Below are 24,788 nucleotides of genomic sequence, written 5' to 3' on the forward strand. Positions count from 1 at the left end.
AGCAACACCCTAGCAACCACCTAGCAACCACCTAGCAACACCTTAGCAACCACCCTGGATACCATAGCAACACCTTAGCAACCACCTAGCAACACCTTAGCAACCACCCTGGATACCATAGCAACACCTTAACAACCACCTAGCAACACCTTAGCAACCACTTAGAAACACCGTAGCAACCACCCCGGATACCATAGCAACACCTAAGCAACCGCCTAGCAACCACCTAGCAACACCTTAGCAACCACCCCGGATACCATTGCAACACCTTAGCAACCACCTAGCAACACCTTAGCAACCACCTAGCAACACCTTAGCAACCACCTAGAAACTCCTTAGCAACCACCCAGGATACCATAGCAACACCTTAGCGACTGCCTAGCAACCACCTAGCAACACCTTAGCAACCACCCAGGATACCATAGCAACACCTTAGCAACCACCTAGCAACACCTTAGCAACCACCCTGGATACCATAGCAACACCATAGCAACCACCTAGCAACACCTTAGCAACCACCCAGGATACCATAGCAACACCTTAGCAACCACCTAGCAACACCTTAGCAACCACCTAGCAACACCTTAGCAACCACCCTGGATACCATAGCAACTGCGTAGCAACACCCTAGCAACCACCTAGCAACACCTTAGCAACCACCCTGGATACCATAGCAACACCTTAGCAACCACCTAGCAACACCTTAGCAACCAACCCGGATACCATAGCAACACCTTAGCAACCACCCCGAATCCCATAGCAACACCTTAGCAACCACCTAGCAACCCTCTAGCAACCACCTAGCAACACCTTAGCAACCACCCCAGATACCATAGCAACACCTTAGCAACCACCTAGCAACACCTTAGCAACCACCCCAGATACCATAGCAACACCTTAGCAACCACCCCAGATACCATAGCAACATCTTAGCAATCACCTAGCAACACCTTAGCAACCACCCAAGACACCATAGCAACACCTTAGCAACCGCCTAGCAACACCTTAGCAACCACCTAGCAACACCTTAGCAACCAACCCGGATACCATAGCAACACCTTAGCAACCACCCCGGATCCCATAGCAACACCTTAGCAACCACCTATCAACCCTCTAGCAACCACCTAGCAACACCTTAGCAACCACCCCAGATACCATAGCAACACCTTAGCAACCACCTAGCAACACCTTAGCAACCACCCCAGATACCATAGCAACCAGTTAGCAACCACCTGGAAAATATTAGAAACTGCCTAATAACCACTTAAAAACCATTTGGAATACGTTAGGAATTGCCTAGCAACAAGTTAGCAACAGCTTAGCAACCACCTGGAATATGTTCGCAACTGCCTAGCAACCAATTAACAAGCACTAAGCAACGATGTGGACTACATTAGCAACTGCCTAGCAACTACCTAGCAACCACTTAGCAACACTTTACTTTATAAGATAATTATAAGCTTTTCACCATGTTAGCCAAAACTTTTTGGACTTCAACATTTAGCCGAAAGTCAACAGCATAGCAACCACTCTTCACACGCTTTAGACAGAAATATCTTAGCAACCATTTTAACTATTCAACGTTATTTAACTATTTAACGTACTTTTCCAAGCCAACTTAAAGTTCGTTATCGAACTTTCCTTTTCTAGTTATTATTATTATTCTCGCCACGTTTTATAAACAACTACTCCTCCTAGAGCTTTCGAGCTAGAACCACGAAACTTCACACGATGGTAGAACTTATAGCCGCGGGGTGTGCTTGTGCTTTTTGGAGCGATACATCGTACGATTTTCGTAAAAACTTCGTAAACGTACGCCCTTTTTTCCATAGACAATGAACTAGAAGAATTTTGAATGGCTGTGAACGTCACAATTTTTGAGATACGAAGACGAAATTCGGATGGTCTATAGAACTTAGTGCGTTCTTTCCGAAAATATGCTATACGAAACGATACGTCGTACGGATTTCGTACAAATGTCGTACGAAGTTTCCCCATAGAAATGAATGGGGGGCCCAGAGTTCCATCTCGCACACGAGCAGCTCTGCGCACGGAACCCCTTCTCTCCCCTGCTCCTCCAGTACTGTGAGTGTATGGAGGAGCTGCTGTATGGAGCAGCTATCAGTCAAAAGTTTGGACACCCCGGCACCCCAGTCAGGGCTTTGCAACCACCTATTAACTGCTTAGCAACCACCTTAGCAACCACCTGGAAAACGTTAGCAACTGCCTAGCAACCACTTAGCAACCACTTTAGAAATGATGGCAACTGCCTAGCAACACCTTAGCAACCACCTGGAAAATATTAGAAACTGCCTAGCAACCACGTAGCAACCATGTGGAATAAATTAGCAACTGCCTAGCAACCAGTTAGCAACCACCTGGAAAACGTTAGCAACTGCCTAGCAACTGCTTAGCAACCACTTTAGAAATGACAGCAACTGTCTAGCAACCACTTAGCAACCATGTGGAATATGTTGGCAACTGCCTAGCAACTACTTTAAATTGATAGCAACTGCCTAGCAACCAGTTAGCTACTGCCTTAGCAACTGCCTTAGCAACCACCCGGAAAACGTTAGCAACTGCCTAGCAACCACTTAGCAACCACTTTAGAAATGATAGCAACTGTCTAGCAACCACTTAGCAACCATGTGGAATACGTTAGCAACTGCCTAGCAACTACTTTAAAAATAATAGCAGCTGCCTAGCAACCATTTAGCTACACCTTAGCAACCACCTGGAAAATGTTAGCAACTGCCTAGCAACCATTTAGCAACCACTTTAGAAATGATGGCAACTGCCTAGCAACCAGTTAGCAACACCTTAGCAACCACCTGTAAAACGTTAGCAACTGCCTAGCAACCACTTAGCAATTACTTAGCAACCATGTGGAATACGTTAGCAACTGCCTAGCAACCAGTTAGCTACACCTTAGCAACCACCTGGAAAAGGTTAGCAACTGCCTAGCAACCGCTTAGCAACCACTTTAGAAATGATAGCAAACTGTCTAGCAACCACTTAGCAACTATGTGGAATGTGTTGGCAACTGCCTAGCAACTACTTTAAAAATGATAGCAACTGCCTAGCAACCACTTAGCTACACCTTAGCAACCACTTGGAAAACGTTAGCAACTGCCTAGCAACCACTTAGCAACCACTTTAGAAATGATAGCAACTGCCTAGCATCCACCCGGAAAACGTTAGCAACTGCCTAGCAACCACTTAGCAACCACTTTAGAAATGATAGCAACTGTCTAGCAACCACTTAGCAACCATGTGGAATACGTTAGCAACTGCCTAGCAACTACTTTAAAAATAATAGCAGCTGCCTAGCAACCAGTTACCTACACCTTAGCAACCACCTGGAAAATGTTAGCAACTGCCTAGCAACCATTTAGCAACCACTTTAGAAATGATGGCAACTGCCTAGCAACCAGTTAGCAACACCTTAGCAACCACCTGTAAAACGTTAGCAACTGCCTAGCAACCACTTAGCAACTACTTAGCAACCATGTGGAATACGTTAGCAACTGCCTAGCAACCAGTTAGCTACACCTTAGCAACCACCTGGAAAAGGTTAGCAACTGCCTAGCAACCGCTTAGCAACCACTTTAGAAATGATAGCAAACTGTCTAGCAACCACTTAGCAACTATGTGGAATGTGTTGGCAACTGCCTAGCAACTACTTTAAAAATGATAGCAACTGCCTAGCAACCAGTTAGCTACACCTTAGCAACCACTTGGAAAACGTTAGCAACTGCCTAGCAACCACTTAGCAACCACTTTAGAAATGATAGCAACTGCCTAGCAACCACTTAGCAACACCTTAGCAACCACTAGGAAAACGTTAGCAACTGCCTTGCAACCACTTAGCAACCACTTTAGTAATGATAGCAACTGCCTAGCAACCACTTAGCAACACCTTAGCAACCACTAGGAAAACGTTAGCAACTGCCTTGCAACCACTTAGCAACCACTTTAGTAATGATAGCAACTGCCTAGCAACCACTTAGCAACACCTTAGCAACCACTAGGAAAACATTAGCAACTGCTTAGCAACCACTTTAGAAATTATAGCAACTGCCTAGCAACCACTTAGCAACACCTTAACAACCACTAGGAAAACGTTAGCAACTGCCTAGCAACCACTTAGCAACCACTTTAGAAATGATAGCAACTGCCTAGCAACCACCTAGCAACACCTTAGCAACCACCCCGGATACCATAGCAACACCTTAGCAACCACCCCGGATACCATAGCAACACCTTAGCAACCACCTAGCAACCACCTAGCAACACCTTAGCAACCACCTCAGAAACCATAGCAACACCTTAGCAACCACCTAGCAACACCTTAACAACCACCCCGGATATCAGAGCAACACCTTAGCAACCACTTGGAAACCATGTGGAATATGTTAGCAACTGCATAGCAACCAGTTAGCAACCACTTAGCAACCACCTGGAAAATATTAGAAACTGCCTAGCAACCACTTAACAACCATGTGGAATATGTTAGCAATTGCCTAGCAACCAGTTAGCAACAGCTTAGCAACCACCTGGAATATGTTAGCAACTGCCTAGCAACTACCTAGCAACCACTTAGCAACACTTTACTTTATAAGACAATTATTAGCTTTTCACCATGTTAGCCAAAACTTTTTGGACTTTAACATTTAGCCGATAGTCAACAGGATAGCAACCACTCTTCACACGCTTTAGACAGAAATATCATAGCAACCATTTTAACTTTTCAACGTTATTAACGTACTTTTCCAAGCCAACTTAAAGTTCGTTATCGAACTTTCCTTTTCTAGTTGCTGTTTGCTGTTGTTTTTCTATTTTACTCTGATAAAAACACTCATACAGTGAGGAACAGCACTATAACAGGAGCTCCTCAAATAAAGTACTGTTCTCCTTTTTCTACAGGCAGGATGGAGCGTTTGACTCCACAGAGCTGAGCTACCATTATTCCACACCTGTTTTAATTTCCCCATTGATATACCGCCCAGTATGAGAAACCTTTTAAATGTATGGTTTTTAGCACCTTAGTTTTACAAGTGTACATTGTACATCCTCTACATCCAGAGCTACAGTCTATCTTCTGCAGTGATTGGAAGTATAAAGTGAAATATGTACAGTAAAATGATGCCATCAGTCTCAGTATTTTGATGATTCAGTTTATTAAAGACAGTTGTGACAGATCTATGAATCAACAATGATGCACAATGAAGCATCAAGCTGAAGTACAGTCAAGTGAATGGATCTGGGTGAGCTGCCGGCTGAATTGTAATAATTGTTTACGTAAAGTAGATTTTCATGGCAGATCAATCTTAAAGGCAGTGTATTACAAACATATCATTGATGTCATGTAAGTATCTTGTAGCTATTTCAGTGGAAGTCATTTAGGGCTGGATGATATAGCCAAAGTTTTTATTACAATATATTTCTTCATTTTTGCTCGATACAATATAATTCTGATATGAACAATATAAAAGCTATAGAACAACTGATAAGAATGCCCACGATGCATGTATGTACCTTTAATGCACCCTGTAATGAACGTCATTCAGTGACTGATGCTGTAAATAATGTATACTGAAATATTAAAAAATGTGTTTATTCAAAACATTTTTATCGCAGTATTTATTGATACTAAATGATTGCCCAGCTCTATGTAAAGGACAATCACCAGATTCAAATGATGTAAAAAGTGAAAACTGGACATACAAGTTTATGTGTAAATGTGACAAATGTGATAATCAAATAATCAGTCAGAAAACAAAAGAATCATCACTATTATATTAAAGCCTTAACTTAAAAGTGGTGTTATAAAAATAAATTGTTCTGAATTAGCTAAATATCTGAAAATGCGAGCTGCCTTTGACCTTGTACACTTTTCATGACAAATAGACAAACAAAAACTACATAAAAGATCACCAAGAATAGGTTTCCTTAAATTGATTGCACATTTTTTTCTTTCTCCTATTAGTGTATTGCTTTGGAGATAAGAGGTTATGTAATAGCAGCAATACTATGTATAATATAGAGCAGATATGTAACACATTCAGACATACAGACATCAAAATACAACTCAGCACCTCCATTCACCATCTACAGTCAGCACACCACACCCAATAGCTTATTCATTAACGCTACTGTGCCTCATCCTGAGAGCAGACATTCATATAGTCTCCTAATGAACTAATCATTAGCTTAATTGCACTGTTTCTATTGCCTTAATCAAATCAATTATGACTAATTGAAGCAATTCATCATTATAAGCACTACTCCCTTTCCTCTTTCCAAAACAGCACTGTTTCCTGATTCTTTTCTTTCCTGAGTAGCCTCTTCTCCAGCAGCTCTTATCTATCTTCTCTTCCTTCCAGCATTCAACCTTCTTCATTCGCAGCGGCTTCATCGGCCGCTCCCGCCTCTTCATCAGCCTGCCCCGCCTCCTCCTCAGCCTGCCCCGCCTCCTCCTCAGCCTGCCCCGCCTCCTCCTCAGCCTGCCCCGCCTCTTCCTCAGCCTGTCCCGCCTCCTCCTCAGCCTGTCCTGCCTCTTCTTCAGCTTGTACAGCATCTTCCTCAGCTTCTCCCGCCTCTTCCTCAGCTTGTTCCTCCTCTGCACCCTCTGTCACCTGTTCCTCGTTCTGGGCTGTTTCTTCCCCCTCTCCATCCCCTCCAGTATTCTCCTCCTCTTCATTCTCGTTTTCCTTTTTTACAGGAGGGGCTTTTTCCTCTGCAGCCTGGGCAGCGTCGTCTGACCCCGGACCCTCGTCTTCACCCTCCTCACACTCAGCAGCTTCAGTTTCCTGTGACAGAATTTTAGATGGACCTTTAGAAATCTAGACCTATTATTGTTTACTGCAATACTAATTTTAGAAATGCATGTACTGAATTGCATTTATATTAGATTTGCATTATGGGCAAAACATCTTAATTCATAACTGAATTAACAACTTTACTCATCAGATTTAAACCATTCAAAATATTTATCTTCAATTGTAATATTAACATAGTCAGCTATAAGTGAGAAACAGTTCATATAAAATGACATGGATTTATATTAAGCAGTGAAAACGGCACCTTCTAAGCGGTAGCCTCTTTAGCTCAGACAATTTCAAATAATAATAATAATAATAATAATAATAATAATAATAATAATAATAATAATAACAACTTTATTTATGTAGCACCTTTCATAAAATGCAGCTCAAAGTGCTTCACATTAAAATTAAATAAAACTGAAAAATGTGAAACAATAAGTAATATCAAACGCATAAAACAGTTAAAAAGTAAAAAGAAAAGGTTTAATAAAAATAATATTAAATAAAGAAAAAACAAATAATATTGACACAATATAGAATAAAATAAACAGAATAAAAATAAGAACAACAAAGTCAATCAAATGACAAAAATACAAAGAACAGAAAAAAAAGCTTATAGAAAGCTAAACTTTTTAAAGCTAGTAACGCTCGTTGCCTGACGAATATTAATTGGTAACGAATTCCAGATGTTTGAAGCGTAAAAACAGTAGGAATCCACCAACAGGAATTAAATGTTATGGGTAGTCGTGCCAGACTGTCATGGAGATACTTTAATATTGGCGGAGACCACCAACAAATCTGTGTGCAGCACTGTGATCAGCACCAAAATCAATGGTTTATTGATGTTTGTGGATTTTTTTATGGGGTAAGGTGCAATTTCATACCTTGCCAGATCACCTTTTGTCTTTGTTACAGGAACTTTTACAGGACGAATTTATATTATTGAGGTCCTGCAACCATGTTTCTGAATGCACGCTGCTTTGCACTATTACAAAAGAACGATTATTTTCCACATACTGCTGCTCATCCTCATCTCAAGAGCCATCACTAAAGACACAGGTACTATGCCAGGGTTGCCAGCCCTATTCCCAACTAAAAAGGTGTGGGCTGTTATTGGACATGGAAAATTAACTCGAGCTGTATTAGGTGGATTATCACAGGACACCATTAGGAACCTCTCCATGCTGAAAGTTTTTTTTTTTTTTATTACACATGCATTAGAAATGCATTACACACCGCTTCTGTATGTGCAGCTTCATAAATATTTCTAAAATAATACTATTTCTGCAGTAATTTATTTGATGATGAGTGAATAATCTAAGGATTATTGTTTAGTTATTAGTTACAAACAAAACAATGCAAACTGGCAGTACTGTTATTAAAGGAGTTTAAGAAGAAAGAGAAAAAACTAAGCAAAATTTTCCAAGCAAATGTAACATTTCCTGACATAAAAGTTTAACTTCTATAAGTATTAAGTTTTTCTTTTGGTTTCAAAAGGTTTTCCTGAATAATTTTGCTAATTATTTACTTGAGATCTGGTTTAAGGTTCAGACCTGTTCTGCTGCTGAGGGCTCTTCTCCTGAGTCTTTCTCTCCACTCTCCTCATCCTCCCCATCCGCCTGCTCTCCATCATCTGGTGAAAGCCAAAAGCATTGAAATTACAGAACATCTGTAGTGCACAAGATGATGCAACACTGACCCCCCTGGGTGGGATTAAAAACTACATTCCCTGAAGACATGAGATGGGTCATTTCAAAGAATGATACTGAAGGCTCTGAAGAATCCACCGTAATCTGGATACAGCATTTAAAACGATTTTAATTCCTATCCTAATGCAGCTATCATATCAAAACCTTAATTATTTTAAATATAAATGGCAGCTGCCCTAAACATTATAAGATTGTAATGAATAGATCAACAGAAATGGTTGCTAATTACTTGGAATTAATATATTTACAATATTGTGCATTACATTTAAGAACATTTCTTTGCTTTTCTTGTGCAAAGTAAAAAAAAAATCAAGCTCTTGGATCTTAATTACTAATTGTAATAATAAAGAACTGTCATGTGAATCAAGCTTTAAATCAAGCATAAGAAATTCTGATATTTTAAACCTTGTGCTAACTGTGGAGGTCAAGATGGCCTCAGGAAGACAGGGGCTATGTTTACACATCAGTAAAAAAGACCCCCAAATGCGACTTTTCACCAAACTTTATATTAAAATATGACCTATATCTGAACAGTTCACACTCTTAAATTGGTACACATGTGCAAAAGGGTAACGCTTCTAGAGAACCTTTTATTTCATATTTTCTGGTGTTCTATCGGGTTGTGCTACCCTGTCAAACCGTGCTACCCTAGTGTATTTAAAGGTAAAATAAAAAAATTAAAGCACGCCCGCAGAAGAAGTCTCTGTATGGTATTTGAATAGTCTAATCGCTGTATCAGGATAAAGTTCTGATAGCAATATATTAGGTAATGAGAATCCGTTTTTGATATATATTTTTGTATTCTATTTTTAGTATATTTCTTTACCCGGTTGTAACACTCAAGCAAACAATGCCAGTCCAGATTGTACAATGCACCCGAGAAAAAAAAAATCAGGAAAAAAAACACATGAAAACAGTAAAAATGTGAGTTTAACGCATGTGCAGGGCCACTATGTAGCAAAATTTGATGGGAAGCATAACTTGACAGAACACTGGCATCATGGGAGCTATCAAGGATTTCCAGAAACTGACAAACCAAACTTCTTACCAAGCATTCAAGCTTGGTTGCCTTTAAACTTTGTTGTTTTTTTTGTGTATTTTTGCTATTAACACAGATTGAGACCTATTGTCCATCAAAATGGACAATTATCAGCCATACTGCACACTAGTGAAGTAAAGCATGAAAGCTTTCCAGCAAAGGAAACACTGTTTATGAATTTAAGAATGCTTAAGAATCATTGTGAAATAAAAAAGTTATATAAAAGTTACAGAATAGAAATAGCAGTTTTGCACAAATTATTTAAATGCACTGAACATAAAAAGTACAAGTGATCTATTTATTTATTTATTCCCTTTTTTATTTATTTGCTAAACTTTTTGGAATGCAATATAGACTAAAAAGTGCAATATTATATAGTTTTTATCACTGGAACATAAATCAGATTTAAAAGGGTTGTAGCATTGTTCAGTCATTTCTTTAGAAACAGAACACACAGAGTGGTTGCACTGTATTCCTACAATCTAATTGTCCTTAAATTAAGACATCACTTCACATAATTTCCGGCATTTTACCTCACTATGCTGAAAAGCTTCCTCACTGCTGTTGTTCATTTTCCTTTTTTCTCAGAGAGGATGTCAAGTTTTATTGATTTAAAAGTTGCATTGATGTGTCCCCATGTAACAAATACTTATCAAATTGTATTATGGCTTATTATAAACCATATTGGAATTAAAAATATCAGATTCAGTGTTTTTGCTATTCATACTACCACACAGACTACACATCTGCATCACATAAAGAACCTATTGTTTAAATGTATCCTAACAAAACTTTCATGTGTAAACGTATCCCATAACCTCTCATATGCTGGTAAGAAATGCAAATGAACAAATAATGTGTATTATAATCAGTACAGTCAATATAATAACTAGGTACTGTCTTGTGTACTACTTTACAAACGCTTTAATATTTATAATTTTTGTTTTATAATTTTTTCTCATTTTATATTTGCTGTAGTCATAGTTTTAAACCTTTAAACCTTTTTAAATTGAACTGTGGTTTTTCTGTGGTGCATTTGACTGGTTCAATTATTTCCTGCAGGAAACCTAAATACCTAAATTAATATGACAAATATTTAATACAAATATCTCCTATTGTAGTGTCTTGTTATATCCACCCTTACATAAGAATATAAAATAGAGAAAACGTTCTGCACGTCAAGCATTTAGCCCGAAGAAATAACCACTAATGGAAATAATGAATGTTAATTCAGACAAGTATTCAGTAACAATGGAGTGCAGGAAGAACAAGAAGAACAAGAACAGCCTCATCTACTGTAGAAGCTCAAACCTTATTATTCACAATCTTATTAAAAAGCCATGCAAATGAGTTCTCTCATTGAATATTTGAATTATAATGCCAGTAATTAAAGCTGGGCTGTTAAAATGACCATTTAGTCGGCGGTAGAGTTGCGTAATTATTCTCTTAACGTTCATATTGCAGCGGCGGTATGGTCTAGTAAACAAGAAAATTACACGAGTGTTTTAAATACTTAATGAGTTATAAATCTGAATTATGTGTGAGAAATCAATATTCTCTTAATAATTAAGCATGGGAATGAATGGATCCTGTCTATGGTTTTCATTGCCTCACTAGCAGATATAAAAACATTGCCATGTGGATTCTAATGTTGCCCCCCCCCCACACCATAACCCCCCCACCCCAAGATGCGTAATGCTTCTAGAATGTAAAACTGATTGAAGTTCGGGGCTGCAGATGAAATGCTGAAGCGATGATGGGCTTCTTTGAATATTTTATGGAAATCGTGCACATTTATTAACAGTAGTCCGCAGCATTGACTGTAAGCAGGGCGGCTAATGTGACTATAAACATTTTAATGTGATGGAGCATGAGGCCTGCCTCATAAAAATGCTAAATCAAATTAAACACAACATTTTAAAGCTCGCTTTCATTAAAGGTTGGGGGAAGGTGTGGATCTCTCAGACGCCCACTGAAGACGATCTCCGTCTGTTTGCTTAGCCTTCGTTTTCAATGGGATCGGCTGTCTGTGCAGCCAGACGAGGGCTGATTTACATGCAAAAGTCATTATGTACCAAGCAAGGCAGACGTTCAGTAAGAACTCAGGGGCTGGTTAAGCCTAACTTCTACAGGATGCTCATGTACGCTCCTTTTGAAATGAACAGAACGGTTCAAGTTCAGATCAGTAAAAATAAACATGGGAGACAATGACAAGTTCAGAAACTGCAATTCTGTAATGTCATCAAAAGACAATCAACAAAGAAGTATGTCAAAAGAGTGCTGTGTGTGTGTGTGTGTGTGTTTCCAGTTGGGAAAGGTATTTTCATTTTTCCCAAAGAGCAAAAGGGGCCAATCACTATATCTTAGTTTACAAGACTATAACACACACACACACACACACACACACTTTCTAAATAAAGATTTTTTTAGTTGAACGAAGAAAATGAAGAACAGAGTTACTCAAATTTGTCTCCAAAAACACTGTTTAAAAAACAGTTTTCTAAAATCTGGGTCCAAACCCTAATATTCAAACAAAAAGAGCATGTGTAGTAAAGACCAGTGCAATAGTAAGGGTTAATTTACACAGTGTACAAATACATTTGTTGACATGACCTTATATATTGTCAATACATCAAGATATCTAATTCTGAAATTAAAAATTAATTAAAAAATATATTAAAACTTAACTTAAAAGTATCTAATACAATTGGACAATTGGCATGTTATTAAGTTATTAGCATGGTAATATTAACCTGGCAATATATATTTTTTTCTTCTGAATGTGGACTTTCTGAGGCTTTCTGAGACTTTTCTGCAGCATGTTGTGACTGTAGGACAAGTTTTGCTCTTTTTGACATTACATTGTGCTAAAATGGCAAAACAATTGAAACTGTAGTAGAAATATTCTGTTTTTTTTTTATTAAACATTTTTACAACTTTACACTAACAATTACTATTACATAATGCTCCTGATTGATTAATTCTAAGTAGATATTAGTATCTGTATTGGTAAGTACAAAAATACTTGGATTGAAAAAATAGTATCAGTACATCCCTAGTCATATTCTTATTTTGTTTACTTAAAGTCAGTCAGGCTTAGGCCTGTCACAACATTTACATTATTTTAAAAATGTATGCATATGACCTCAATAATTATTGTCTGACCTTGGATGATATATATATATATATATATATATATATATATATATATATATATATATATATATATATATATATATATATATATATATATATATTTTTAGTAATGATTGCACATTAATATAAAAAAAAAACTAGTTTGTCAACTCTATTTAAAAACGATGGATTTATTTTACCTGGGTTTTATTATATATTCAAGTTCATTTACCTTTGATATGATATTATATTATCATTGTATCAATGACATTAAATGGTGTTAATATTGTCATTTAATATACATTAAATTACAACAGTATATATATATTATTAGTTTTGGAATTACGTAGCAATTGTAGCAATTATTTATTCCTCAAAAATAAATAGGCCGTATACAAATTATATTTATTATTTATATATATAAAAAAACAGGTAAACAGCTTTTTTAAAGACGATGTCTCTGCAGCCAACTATGGCAGTGGTAATTATAGTTCAATCCATAAATATTTGCAAAAGGTGTTTTGACATTCTGTGATTTTGCCTCTGTACACCACTTTCACAATTGTTTTAAATTAATCAGTGAAAATGTGACTGTAACAGACTTCCAGTTTTAATTCAAGTGGTTTTGACTGTAATTATTTGATATATTTATTTTAGTAGTTTTAGTTTTAATTAAGCCATGGTTTTGACTTTGCTTTTATGATAATGACAGCACTTAAAGAATGCATTTTACTTTCTGAACCATACCTAGGTCACCAATTCCTTATCAAAGTCTCTACAGTCCTACTGGCTTTGAAAGCCATAAAAACATCAAGTGGTTCCTTTGTGTGTTGGATGAATAGGCCAGCACACTGTTACTGCATTCAGATTATCACTCTGTAAACACTGGCTTAGTGTCTTGTTGTTTCATTTCACAAAAGCGCTGTAATTGTTGGACCTCCATTTCCATTAAGTAAAAATAATAAATAAAACCTTGAATTACCCAAGTGCTGCACACGAGTGTCTTACATACAGAAAGAGGGAGAAACTCCCCTGTGGAGAACAGAAACCTTTTTATTGCTGCATATTTAAACTGTAATCAATTTGGCAGGCAACAGAGAGAATTGTTGCTTTCTCAGTAGCATTATTTAAACACAACAGGAGAAGATAATAGGAGTCAAGCCACTGTTAGCTGCTGGAATGGCTGTTCCAGAGGTATTTGACTTCTTTGTCTGAATCAAGTACATGTCCTATTATTCAAGAAAGCGTGTGCAGCTGAAAACATTGCGTTTTCCTCCCAAAGTGTTGTGGAAAGTTAAGAACAATTAAAAAGATTAATGGTGTCCTTGTTAAGAGAGGATTTATCTTGAATGAATGGGTTTTACAGCTTTCAGGTAATGATTTAAAACACTCTTGAATATCTTTATCTTAAATCACCTTATTATGGGGTGTGAGACTCCAGTTGGTCTGCAAAGTTCAACACTGTTACTTATTTAACAACCAATTCAGTTCTTCATTACATTCAAAGTTTGTTTTGATTTATGAACACATAATTTGTTTATTATTTTTTAAGATAATCCCTACTAGCCAGGTTGTGTGTTAGTGTGTATTGTTTTAGAGTAGGGCTGGGTATCGTTCGAAAATGTTCAATACTGATACCCAAAGGATACTTTATTTCAATACCTTTTTGTAAATTGTAAACAAAAATACAAAAAGGGATAATTATTCTCACAAAACATATTTACTCTATTTAACAGCAGACATGACTAATCTCATTCTCATGTTTGTGGTGGTTTATTAAAAATATATATTTTTAAAGAAATATCAACATTAGATTAAATTATATTTACATTAGTGGTGTCAATCACTCAAAAATGAATTATAATCATAATTATTTTTTTTAAATGCTGGTAGTTTCTTATATTTTTGATAGGGAATCAGTGATAGTGTAGTGTGGTTTACTTCTGGCAGACTTACTGTATTAAAATATCTCAGGGTAGAGTGCCGGAGAAAGAGGAGGATACTGTGCAAGTGAGAGAGAGCGTGAGAGGGAGAGACAGAGCGAGTGGACGAGAGAGAGCAAGAGAGGGAGAGACAGAGCGAGTGGACGAGAGAGAGCAAAAGAGGGAGAGACAGAGCAAGTAAGTGAGAGACAGAGCGAGAGAAGGAGAGCCAGAGTGAGAGGGAGAGACAGAGCGATTGAGAGAGACAAAACGAAAGAGCAAGTGAGATAGAGCAAGTGAGACAGAGAAAGTGAGCGAGAGAGACAGAGCAAGTGAGCGAGAGAGGGAGTGAGTGAGAGAGAGACAGAGGGAGAGCAAGTGAGTGAGAGAGACAGAGCAAGTGAGTGAGAGAGACAGAGCAAGTGAGCGAGAAACAGCAAGTAAGCGAGAAACAGAGCGAGTAAGTGGGAGACAGAGAGAGTGAGCGAGAGACAGAGAGAGTGAGCGAGAGAGAGAGAAAGCGAGTGTGGAAGAGACAAAGCGAGAGAGAGAGAGAGAGAGAGAGAGAGAGAAAGCAAGTGTGGAAGAGACAAAGCGAGAGAGACAGAGCAAGTGAGCGAGAGAGGGAGAGAAGGAGCAAGAGAGAGACAGATTGAGAGAAAAAGAACAAGTGAGCAAGAGAGGAGGGAGAGACAGAAAGATTAAGCGAGAGACATTGCAAGTGAGAGACAGACAGAGCGAGTGAGACAGACAGAGGGAGAGAGAGACAGAGAGGGAAAGACAGAGCGAGAGTGACAAGCAAGTGAGTGAGAGAGACAGAGCAAGAGAGGGGGAGACCGAGCGAGTGAGTTAGAGACAGAGAAAAGTGAAAGAGAGACAGAGCAAGAGAGGGAGAGACAAAGCGAGTGAGGGAGAGACAGGGCGAGAGAGACCGAGCAAGTGAGCAAGAAAGGGAGAGAGAGAGCGAGTGAGAGAGAGACAGAGCGAGTGAAAGAGAGACAGAGCAAGAGGGAGAGATAAAGCGAGTGAGGGAGAGACAGAGCGAGAGAGACAGAGCAAGTGAGCGAGAGAGAGTGAGAGCGAGTAAGAGAGAGACAGAGGGAGAGCAAGTGAGTGAGAGAGACAGAGCAAGTGAGTGAGAGAGACAGAGAAAGTGAGCGAGAGAGGGAGAGAGCGAGTGAGAGAGAGACAGAGGGAGAGCAAGTGAGTGAGAGAGGGAGAGAGCAAGTGAGAGCAAGTGAGTGAGAGAGGGAGGGACAGAGTGAGAGAAGTAGAGACGAGTGAGCGAGAGAGTTTGTGTGTTTCAGGGCACCTTGCTGTGCTGTGCTGTGAAAATAGGCACCACATTTTTTTAGGCCTTTCATTACTTGGTAGTACCGAGACATTTCGGTCGGTACTTTTTGGTATCGAATTTCCATACCCAGCCCTAGGTATAAATGGATCAGACACAGCAGTGCTACTGGAGTTTTTAAACACTGTACATCACTGTCCTCCACTCTATTAAACATTCCTACCTACCTTACTCGTACCAGAACAACACACACCACCATATCAGTGATCAGTGTTGATATCAGCGTGCAGTGCCGAGAATGATCCACCCAAACAGAAACAGAATAAACATAAGGACCACACATATATATATATATATATCACTTGCATGTCTGTCAGATCTCCACATCTGGACTTTTGAATTCTGTTGTTCACACCCTTACGCATTATCATATTCATGCACTTCCACATCAGAACCACACTTCTCCACGCAAAGACAAAGTCAAGCAGGCACAGTAATTGATTCCCAGTGGTTTCATTACTGTTCCCCTGTTGTAAAAAATATAAATGCATAGAGGTACAAAAACATGAAGCACAGCAGAAATCTTCAGTCAGAAATGGCACTTCCCAGCAGACGTCTCCCTCCGTCTGCGAGCTGCGGCTCAAAAAGTCATTATTTACAACAGGAAGTCTTTCTGTTTGTAGCTTTATGCAGGTGCTGTTGAATGGTGGGAGCCTCAGGAGTCTGTTGCCTTATTAAAATAATCCATAAATACCCCATCTAGCTCTGTGTGTCAACAGTAGGGGTCTTCTCTTTAGCAGCCTGCGGGGGTTAGGAATGATTGGTTTTAATCTTAAGTGTTTTTAGTGTCTGCCTGCATTTAGTGTTTTACAGCAACAATGAACAGTCAACCTAGACTTTCTTTAAAATGGAGCTAGAGTTGCATGTGCAATTAAATGTGTGTAGAGATGCAGCATCGCTTTGACAGAAATGTTCATGTCGACCCAAAATCTCATCCAAATGAAGAAAGCAGCAGTAAAATACTATAATAAATAAAAAAAATAATAATAGATTGCAACAAAACAATACATCTCTACACTGGACCTACAAACCTTAAATACAAAAAAAAGTAGTAGAGGAAAAAAGGGGTGCACACAAGAACAAGAAGGTGGGGACATTTAACATTAACACTCATTAACAATGAAATGACAAAAGTAATGGGACAGGAACTGATATCATGTCCTATGATTTTTGCCATGTCCAATGGAAGCTGAGGAAAGCAGCACCTAGTGGCATTTCTAATATAAGTCTGTACAAGTTGTGAGTTGTTATCTTGCGAGTAAGGTTTAAGACTGGCCAGCATGCTCATGACAAGGCAACATGAATTGAAAGTGGGAGCCAGATGGATGGGACATTCCAACTCCATAGTTCTATGTACAGGATTTTAATTGTTTTTCTCGATCCACAGAGTCAGGTGTGTACGAAGAATACATTATAGTAATGAATGCGATCAGCGGGGTCTGGCTAGAATTGTGCAAACAGTCAAGAGACTCTCACAAAAAACACATTCACTTACAGTGCAGAGGAACCCTGCATATGTTTTATTTTAAATGAATGAACGTATACACCAGGGGTATTTAATTAGAATTTAGTATGATCCAGTTGGAGAAAATTTTGTCAGTCCAAGGTCCGGACCGTGGCAATTTTTAACTTGTGTTATGATTCAGTGCTATATCCTGTACTCCTGTATATATATATATATATATACATATATATATATATATATATACACGTATATATATATATATATATATATATATATATATATATATATATATATATATATATATATATACACGTATATATATATATATATGAAACATCTGACCTGTGAGGTTGTTTGAACTATGATGAAAAACATATATATAATAATAATAATAAAATGCCTCTGGCCAGATTTTGTGTACATTCCTTGCCTGTGTCTCTCGCGCTCGGCGTGTCTTTAGTTTCCGCCCGTTCTTGTTTTTCCGCCAGTTCTCTGGCACCCTATCTCTTTATAAAGGCGTTTTTTTTTCCCGTCCGCGTCCCAATTCACTAGTCGGGGCAGCGGTCTGCACAGATCTTATTGGCTGAGGAAGTATTGCTGCTTGAAGTATTCTTTTCGAAGTGTCCTCTATTTTTGCTCTGGGCAGAGGCATGGCCCCTGTGTCAGGCCGTGGGCAGTGAGAAATGAGGCCTGTCAGATGCTGGTGTGAGGCAAGCAGGCTAGTGGTAAGAGCGCTGCTGGAACACAGGTGGCCACGCTGATTTAGAATAACTCGACAGTGACCTTAAATCAAGTGTTTAATGAGCTGTCCACTTGGCCCGGTCACCTCAGATCTGACACAGTAGATGCTAGAAAGGGTGGTTTACAGTACAATGCTGTCCCTGAAGTAACAAGTAATGTTGGGCTATTTATGAACTATTTGCCCATGTGTCATGAAACGTAGAGAGCCTACTTAAATACACTAAATGTTTTTGATTTACAACAATGATACTGTATAAATGTACAGGTAAGAAAGGTGTGGAAATGAGATTCATTTACTCCACTTGAAATATTTGTTTTAGTTCCTGTTAATTTGGTCAATATAAGCTGTCCAAAATATGCAGCAATGGGATTGATTCCTGCCTGTTACAACTTAAGTATGTAATGTCTATCATATGATGCTTTTACACCTATCTTGTTAGAAATAGCAGGTGTGAAAAGTGCCGCCGTAAACTATAGTCCTGCCATGAATCAAGAATCAAATTCTGGCCTGATCAAAAAGGGTGGCATCAGTCCGGATCGACTGAACCACGGTTTAGTTAATAGTTGTTTAACTATCAAAATACAGTGAAAATAATATTCATACAAAATTGAGGCTAGGGCTGTGAGGAAATATTGATATATCAAAGTATCACAATGTTTTGTTTTGCAATACTGTATTGATTTTCAAAAAACAGTATCGATATTCAATTATTAGCTTAGATGTAAAGATTGGTGTCAGAAGTGGTTTATTTTGTGTTGTGTTAAACCAGGACCACCACACTATGCAGAAAACATGTGACCTAATAATGGATTGCATCACAATATATATTAGAATGTTTCTTACATAGCATTCCCAGCTAAATCATTACTTACATTACAGAAACTTTAAGTAAAAAAAAAAATAAAACAAGTGACATTACAGCCACTTTTTCAGAAGGTTTTTAAAAAATGTTATAGAAAAATCATTCTAAGAACCTACAGAAAACTTGACAAACTGAATATTATATGAACGCAAACTGTAACATTCAGAAAATATTCTACTAACCAAAATTGTTAGCTGGGATAGAAAGTGTGCTTTAGACTACGTTCACAGAGCAGGTAAAAGTCATCCAATATCTGATACTTTTGGCTGTATGTGACACAGATGTGTCATTTGTGTGGCAGTTTGAACGGCACAAAACAGCATGAATCTGTCATTTTCAATTTCTATTTAGGACACTTCAACATGATGTAGGGAAATCAAATACGTATCAGGTATTGAGCAATGTGACTCATTCTGAACAAACTGATTAAAAAAATATGATCGGAGGAGATAAAAAAATAGATGTGAGTAGACGTGTTTCATTCGCAGGATAACGAGGTAATAGGTTTCATAAATATTTGAGCTGATGTCTCTAAAGAGCCTAAAATAAACTTCAATTTTGGGCCACTTTCACCTGCTGTGCAAATACAGCCTTAGTGCAAAATCACTGAAAACACTTAGAGAAAGATTAAAAAACAACAAATGGGTCTAACCTTCCTCTCCTCATTCTCTAGGTCCACTTTATCATCTTTAAACAGTCTGACTGAACCTCTTGTTTAAGGCCATGTTTTTTTTTTTTTAAGAATGACTCTCAATCAATAACTCTATCTGTATCCCTCACTCACATAAATGCACCCAGGTTCTGATCAGTACAGTGAGGGCAGAGGTAGCTGGTATTTTATGGCTTATTTTAATACTGTCACATTTTTTTATAGAGTGGTTCTTCGCAACCCTCTGATCTTTTCCTGTCATTAAGAGACTCAGACAGTGCCATGCCCATTTCCTCCTGATCTCTCTTTCTTCTTTTTTTCTTACGTACAGTAGACACTCAGTCACACTTTTCCCTCCTCGCCCCGTTCTCTCCGGCTTCATTATCTGATGTGATGTGACTGGATGAATTTGGCCTACATTCATTTAACACTTATACCATCTGTTACACACTTTCTCTAACAGTGCCATTTCCTGTGCAAATGATTTCGATTAAAGTGCAAGCGTATGCCACTATAAGTGGTGTGAGATCCTACCGCTGACTTCTTTGTCTCAGTTATGCAGTGTGACAATATCTTGGGGCTTGGTTAGGGTTAGCTGAAAATAAACAGTATGAAATCTGCTTCAGGAATCCAGTTATATGTACCGCAGTACAGGTTTAAAGACACTCACTTTATATCTACAGGGCCTATAGGTCCAAACCAAAATAGCAAAATGTCTAGCAAAATAAATAATGCGAAATCTGCATCAGGAATCCAGTAATATGTACTGCAGTTAAGGTTCAAAGACATGCACTGTGAGGATGCTCAACTCTCTCCCTGCTTTACCCCCTTTCCCCCCCCCCCTTCTGCCCCCAGCACACACTCACTCAGCATCCTGACCCCCCCCCCCCCCCCCAATCAAGTACTGAACCCCATACCCCCTACAACTGTGAACTTTTAAGATCTGTATGCACTGTATTCACTTTACCAGCCTTAAGCTTTTTAAACCTTTATATTTGCACTACTGTTATACAGCTTCTGTTTATACTGTTACTGTCATTCTCTCTTTAATCCCTCCATCACTACTGCACTATGGTCTTGTGTCTCTTGTCTTAAATATGTCTATATCGGTGACCATGTTGTATTCTTTTCATATTTATTATTTTATTTTGCTGTACTCGTTGTAATTTTTAGGAAAAAGAGTATTGTAATTTCAATCCTCTGTATGTCCTGTACATAAACAGTATTGGCAATAAAACTACTTGATCTGAACACTTATTATGTCGATTCTTGAATAATACACATGGTGGAGTCTACTAAAAAATAAATATTTCAATCACATATAAAAAATAAAATATATCAGTGATGAACATAAAAGCCCAGTGCAGCTTTATAATAACGTGCATATTCATTGTGTATCATTCAAATCACAAATTAGGCAGACTGATCAAAGAACACAGTTTAGTTAAATTTTTTTAAATCAAGTAGTCACTTCTAATTGGCTGATTAATAGGCCTAGTGTAAACCAAACCTAAGTTTACCAAAATCTCCCTGTAGATTTGTAGAAATGGTGTACAGATGGCAGAGTGCAGGCTTTGTTAGATGCTGGATGAGCTGCGCACATTAAGATGTGTTTACTTCATTGCCATGGAGATTTAATGGAGTCCCATCAGCCACCCGAAGTGTTAATGAAGGCGTGCGCGCACACACACAATCACACGCGTTTGTAAGATGTGTTGTGTAGCAGTTTTTAAATACATGAAAAATCCTTTAATTTCAACAAGAGCTGGGAAATGAAACAATATTTATTTGTATTATGATAAATTAGTTTTTGTGATAAATGATATGCATCTATGAATATACTGTGGATTTAATCAGTGTTTAAAAACACATGGACCAACCGCACATTGTCTATTAATTACTGTAGTATTTCATTTTTTTTTTTTTTTAAGAATTTGTCACTACTAATGCATTTTGTTTGTGTGTGAAAATTAATTTCTCACCCTACAATATTTTAACCATATTTGAAGACAATATATACTATATAAGAAGCCTTTCTTGCATAAAGGTTCAAAAGCCCCACTATAAAGGCAGCTCTGCTACTGGATCATCTTCCAGCAGTGCGTTCCAGACTGTGATTTTCTTCAGCTCCTAAATGTCATTTCAGAAGAGAGATATGGGAAGAGCGAGCAGTCAGTAAAGCATGCCACTGGTCTCTCACACCTCAGACTGTGACAGCGGGTGTGTGAGTGAGAAAGGGGCGCATCTAAGGAAGCGTGGTAAAGATGATGATGATGATGGGAGAGAAAGGGTGAGAGAGAGAAAGGCTGTGGATGATGTAATGTTCTTCACGCCATCGTGCACTCAGTGACACTGCCAGGGTTCATAAAAAGCACAAAGCAAGAGCACCATCTTGAGGCCAGAATGAGGAACAGAAACACAACTCCAACAATTACATCATGGGATTGGAGAAGGTGGGAGTGAAAGAAAGGAGAGATTAAATAATGAAATGAAAAAAAAAATGAGAGTCTGTGGAAAAAAAAAAGAGTGTGAGAGGAAAACGATGCCAAAGTACATGCCAATCTTCAATCTATATATATACACATACAATGATGTCATTCGTGGCATTTTGCTTGAGTTCATTGTGTTCATAAAAATAAATTGACACCATGTGGATAGGATTCTAATGTCTGTTCTGGTCTGTTCTGTCACAGCTATAAAAAAAAAAATCACGCCACTGCATCAATTTAACTTATGATAAAGACAAATGTATTTATATGTACTAATGTACATGCATTTAAGTGCATTTGTCATCTGGATCACCATCTAAGAAATATATATTTTAGTGTCCATTTGATTGATAAAAAAAAAAAAACACAGCCTTCACTTTAATGTGTACTGCTTTATAGGCTCATTATAGATGTGTGTACAGTACCTTGTACCATGTGTGTTACTGAGCTTCTGAACATATAAACTATTATTGTTGGCCAGATGTATACCAGGAAAATGTTTAGACTGCTGTCTGAACGAGGGCTACACAAAACTAACTAAATACTACATATAAATCAAGGATTATATGATTATAAGATTCTCAGAGACATATGAACCAATATACAATGTTATGAAGTGTGTCAAAATTTCTGTAATGATTCTGTAATGATTAATACTTTTGTTGAATAACATCTGAAAACCAGCAAACGCTAGTGTATTAAGGAGACCACTTAAAAATTATGAGTTTCTTTGATTTTACAGAATTGATCACAAGCCATCAAAGCAAGATAATCTGCTTAATTTTTTGCACCAGGAGTGGCGTAAAGTTATCCAAAAGTAGTGTGCAAGACTGGTGGAGGAGAACATGCCAAGATGCATGTAAACTGTGATTAAAACCAGGGTTACTCCACCAAATATTTTTTTCTGATCTCTTAAAACCTTATGAATATTAACTTATATTATATTTCTTCGCATTATTTGAGGTCTGAAAGCTCTTTTCTGAAAGATCTTTTTTGTTATTTCAGCCATTTCTCATTTTCTGCAAATAAATGCAAACTAAATGACAATATTTTTATTTGGAATTTGGAGAAGTGTTGTCCGTAGTTTTTAGAATAAAACAACAATGTTCATTTTTCTGAAACATGTACCTATAAATAGCTAAATCAGAGAAACTGATCTCTTGGTCTCTTATTTTTTTTTCCAAAGCTGTTTATATACACAGTGTAGAACAAAGGATTGACCTAGTACCTAGTAAATAAAGATATAATCTAGTATGGTCCATTAGTCTATAATTGGTTAAACACCAAGCCAACATGTATTCAAGCGTACATGTCATAATTGTGTGCTTCATCATGAAGGTTAAGCACATTCTAATGCTTTATTTAAAAGAGAGAAAAAGCTGTCCGATTAATATTGGCAGCTACTCAAGGTTGCAGTATAAAGGATCTTTCACACTAACATAGATTTTTTCAGATGTAAATAATAGATACAATTTTAAACGTCATGAAACCTTCACACCGACTTATTTTCACACCGTTTTTTCTCGTCTGTGCTTTGAAAACAGGGTCAGACCCTTCACAGCTCTAATAAACGTCCATTTGTTCAGTTTATCTTTCTATCTGCTTTCCGCTCTCTTTTTTACAGCTCTCTTTAATATCCTCCTCCACAAGAGTAGAGAGGTTGTTTGTGGAGATAAACATACTTGGATGCAACAAATAAAACTTTAAAAACTGCTGCAAAAAGGTTGTTCAGCTCTGTCAGCTATATATTTACTTTAAAACCTCCATTTGTATAGTCAGCATGTCACTTGTCAATTAAGCTGTTAAGTGTTCTGTTGCTGCTCTCAGGTTCATTTGTTGAGTGTGAAAGAGATTATTAATATAAATGTGTTTGTTTTTAAAACTTAACATGCACTAGTAACACTAGTAGTTTGACTGGTGAGTGTCTCCTAATTGATAGCCTAAATTATATCAAGAAATGTTAGTGCATTGCCATTAAAAACATAAATAATAATAATAATAATAAAAAATTATTGATACCTTAATTAATCCATTGCTGACCCTTAAGAAATATGTTTAACACACATATCCTATGATTTCACCCATGCATAGAACAGACACACCACTGAAATACACTGATATGATTTATGTGTTGTGTTGCTGCTGTTTTATGCACATCACTGTCACTGCTAGCACTATTAACCCCTTAAAAAGCTTTGTCCCGTATACAGGCTACAGGTGTAGGTGATACAAAACCCTTTTTTTTCTACAGTAAAATAAGATATTTACATTCTGAAAAAATTGAGGGCTTTGAAATCTCCTGCAAATGTAAAAACTAGACAAACATAATGAAACTAAAGGTTTGGAGGACATGAATTGTTTGATTTGTATCCAGGAAAATACTGATTTTAAAATTGAGTTCTGGAAAGAGCCAATTTTTTTATTTTATTCATTATATTTTGACATTAGAAGATTTACTTAAAGATTTTTTTATATTTTCTATTACAATCACAATCATGCTTTTCAGTAATGTTTCTTATCAAACATGAAACCTTTTTTATGTAATGCCTCAATAGAAATCCTCAAGATTTAATGGTGTAATGTAAGGCAGACAACTGA

The 24,788-nt window shown here is 37.6% G+C and overlaps 1 protein-coding gene across 1 annotated transcript in view; it reads right to left on the minus strand.

Moving 5' to 3' along the window:
• Nucleotides 1–5,161: 5,161 nt before the first annotated feature.
• LOC103026450 (doublecortin domain-containing protein 2) overlaps nt 5,162–24,788 on the minus strand; it is a 33,579-nt gene continuing 13,952 nt past the window's right edge. The window contains exons 8-9 of the mRNA XM_007254534.3: nt 8,381–8,460; nt 5,162–6,812 (exon numbers count right to left, since the gene is read on the minus strand). Coding sequence (XP_007254596.3) covers nt 6,390–6,812; nt 8,381–8,460 — 503 coding nt within the window. The 3' untranslated portion in view covers nt 5,162–6,389. The remainder of the gene's footprint in view (nt 6,813–8,380; nt 8,461–24,788) is intronic.

This window comes from Astyanax mexicanus, chromosome 6, assembly GCF_023375975.1.
Source record: "Astyanax mexicanus isolate ESR-SI-001 chromosome 6, AstMex3_surface, whole genome shotgun sequence".
Classification (NCBI taxonomy): domain Eukaryota; kingdom Metazoa; phylum Chordata; class Actinopteri; order Characiformes; family Acestrorhamphidae; genus Astyanax; species Astyanax mexicanus.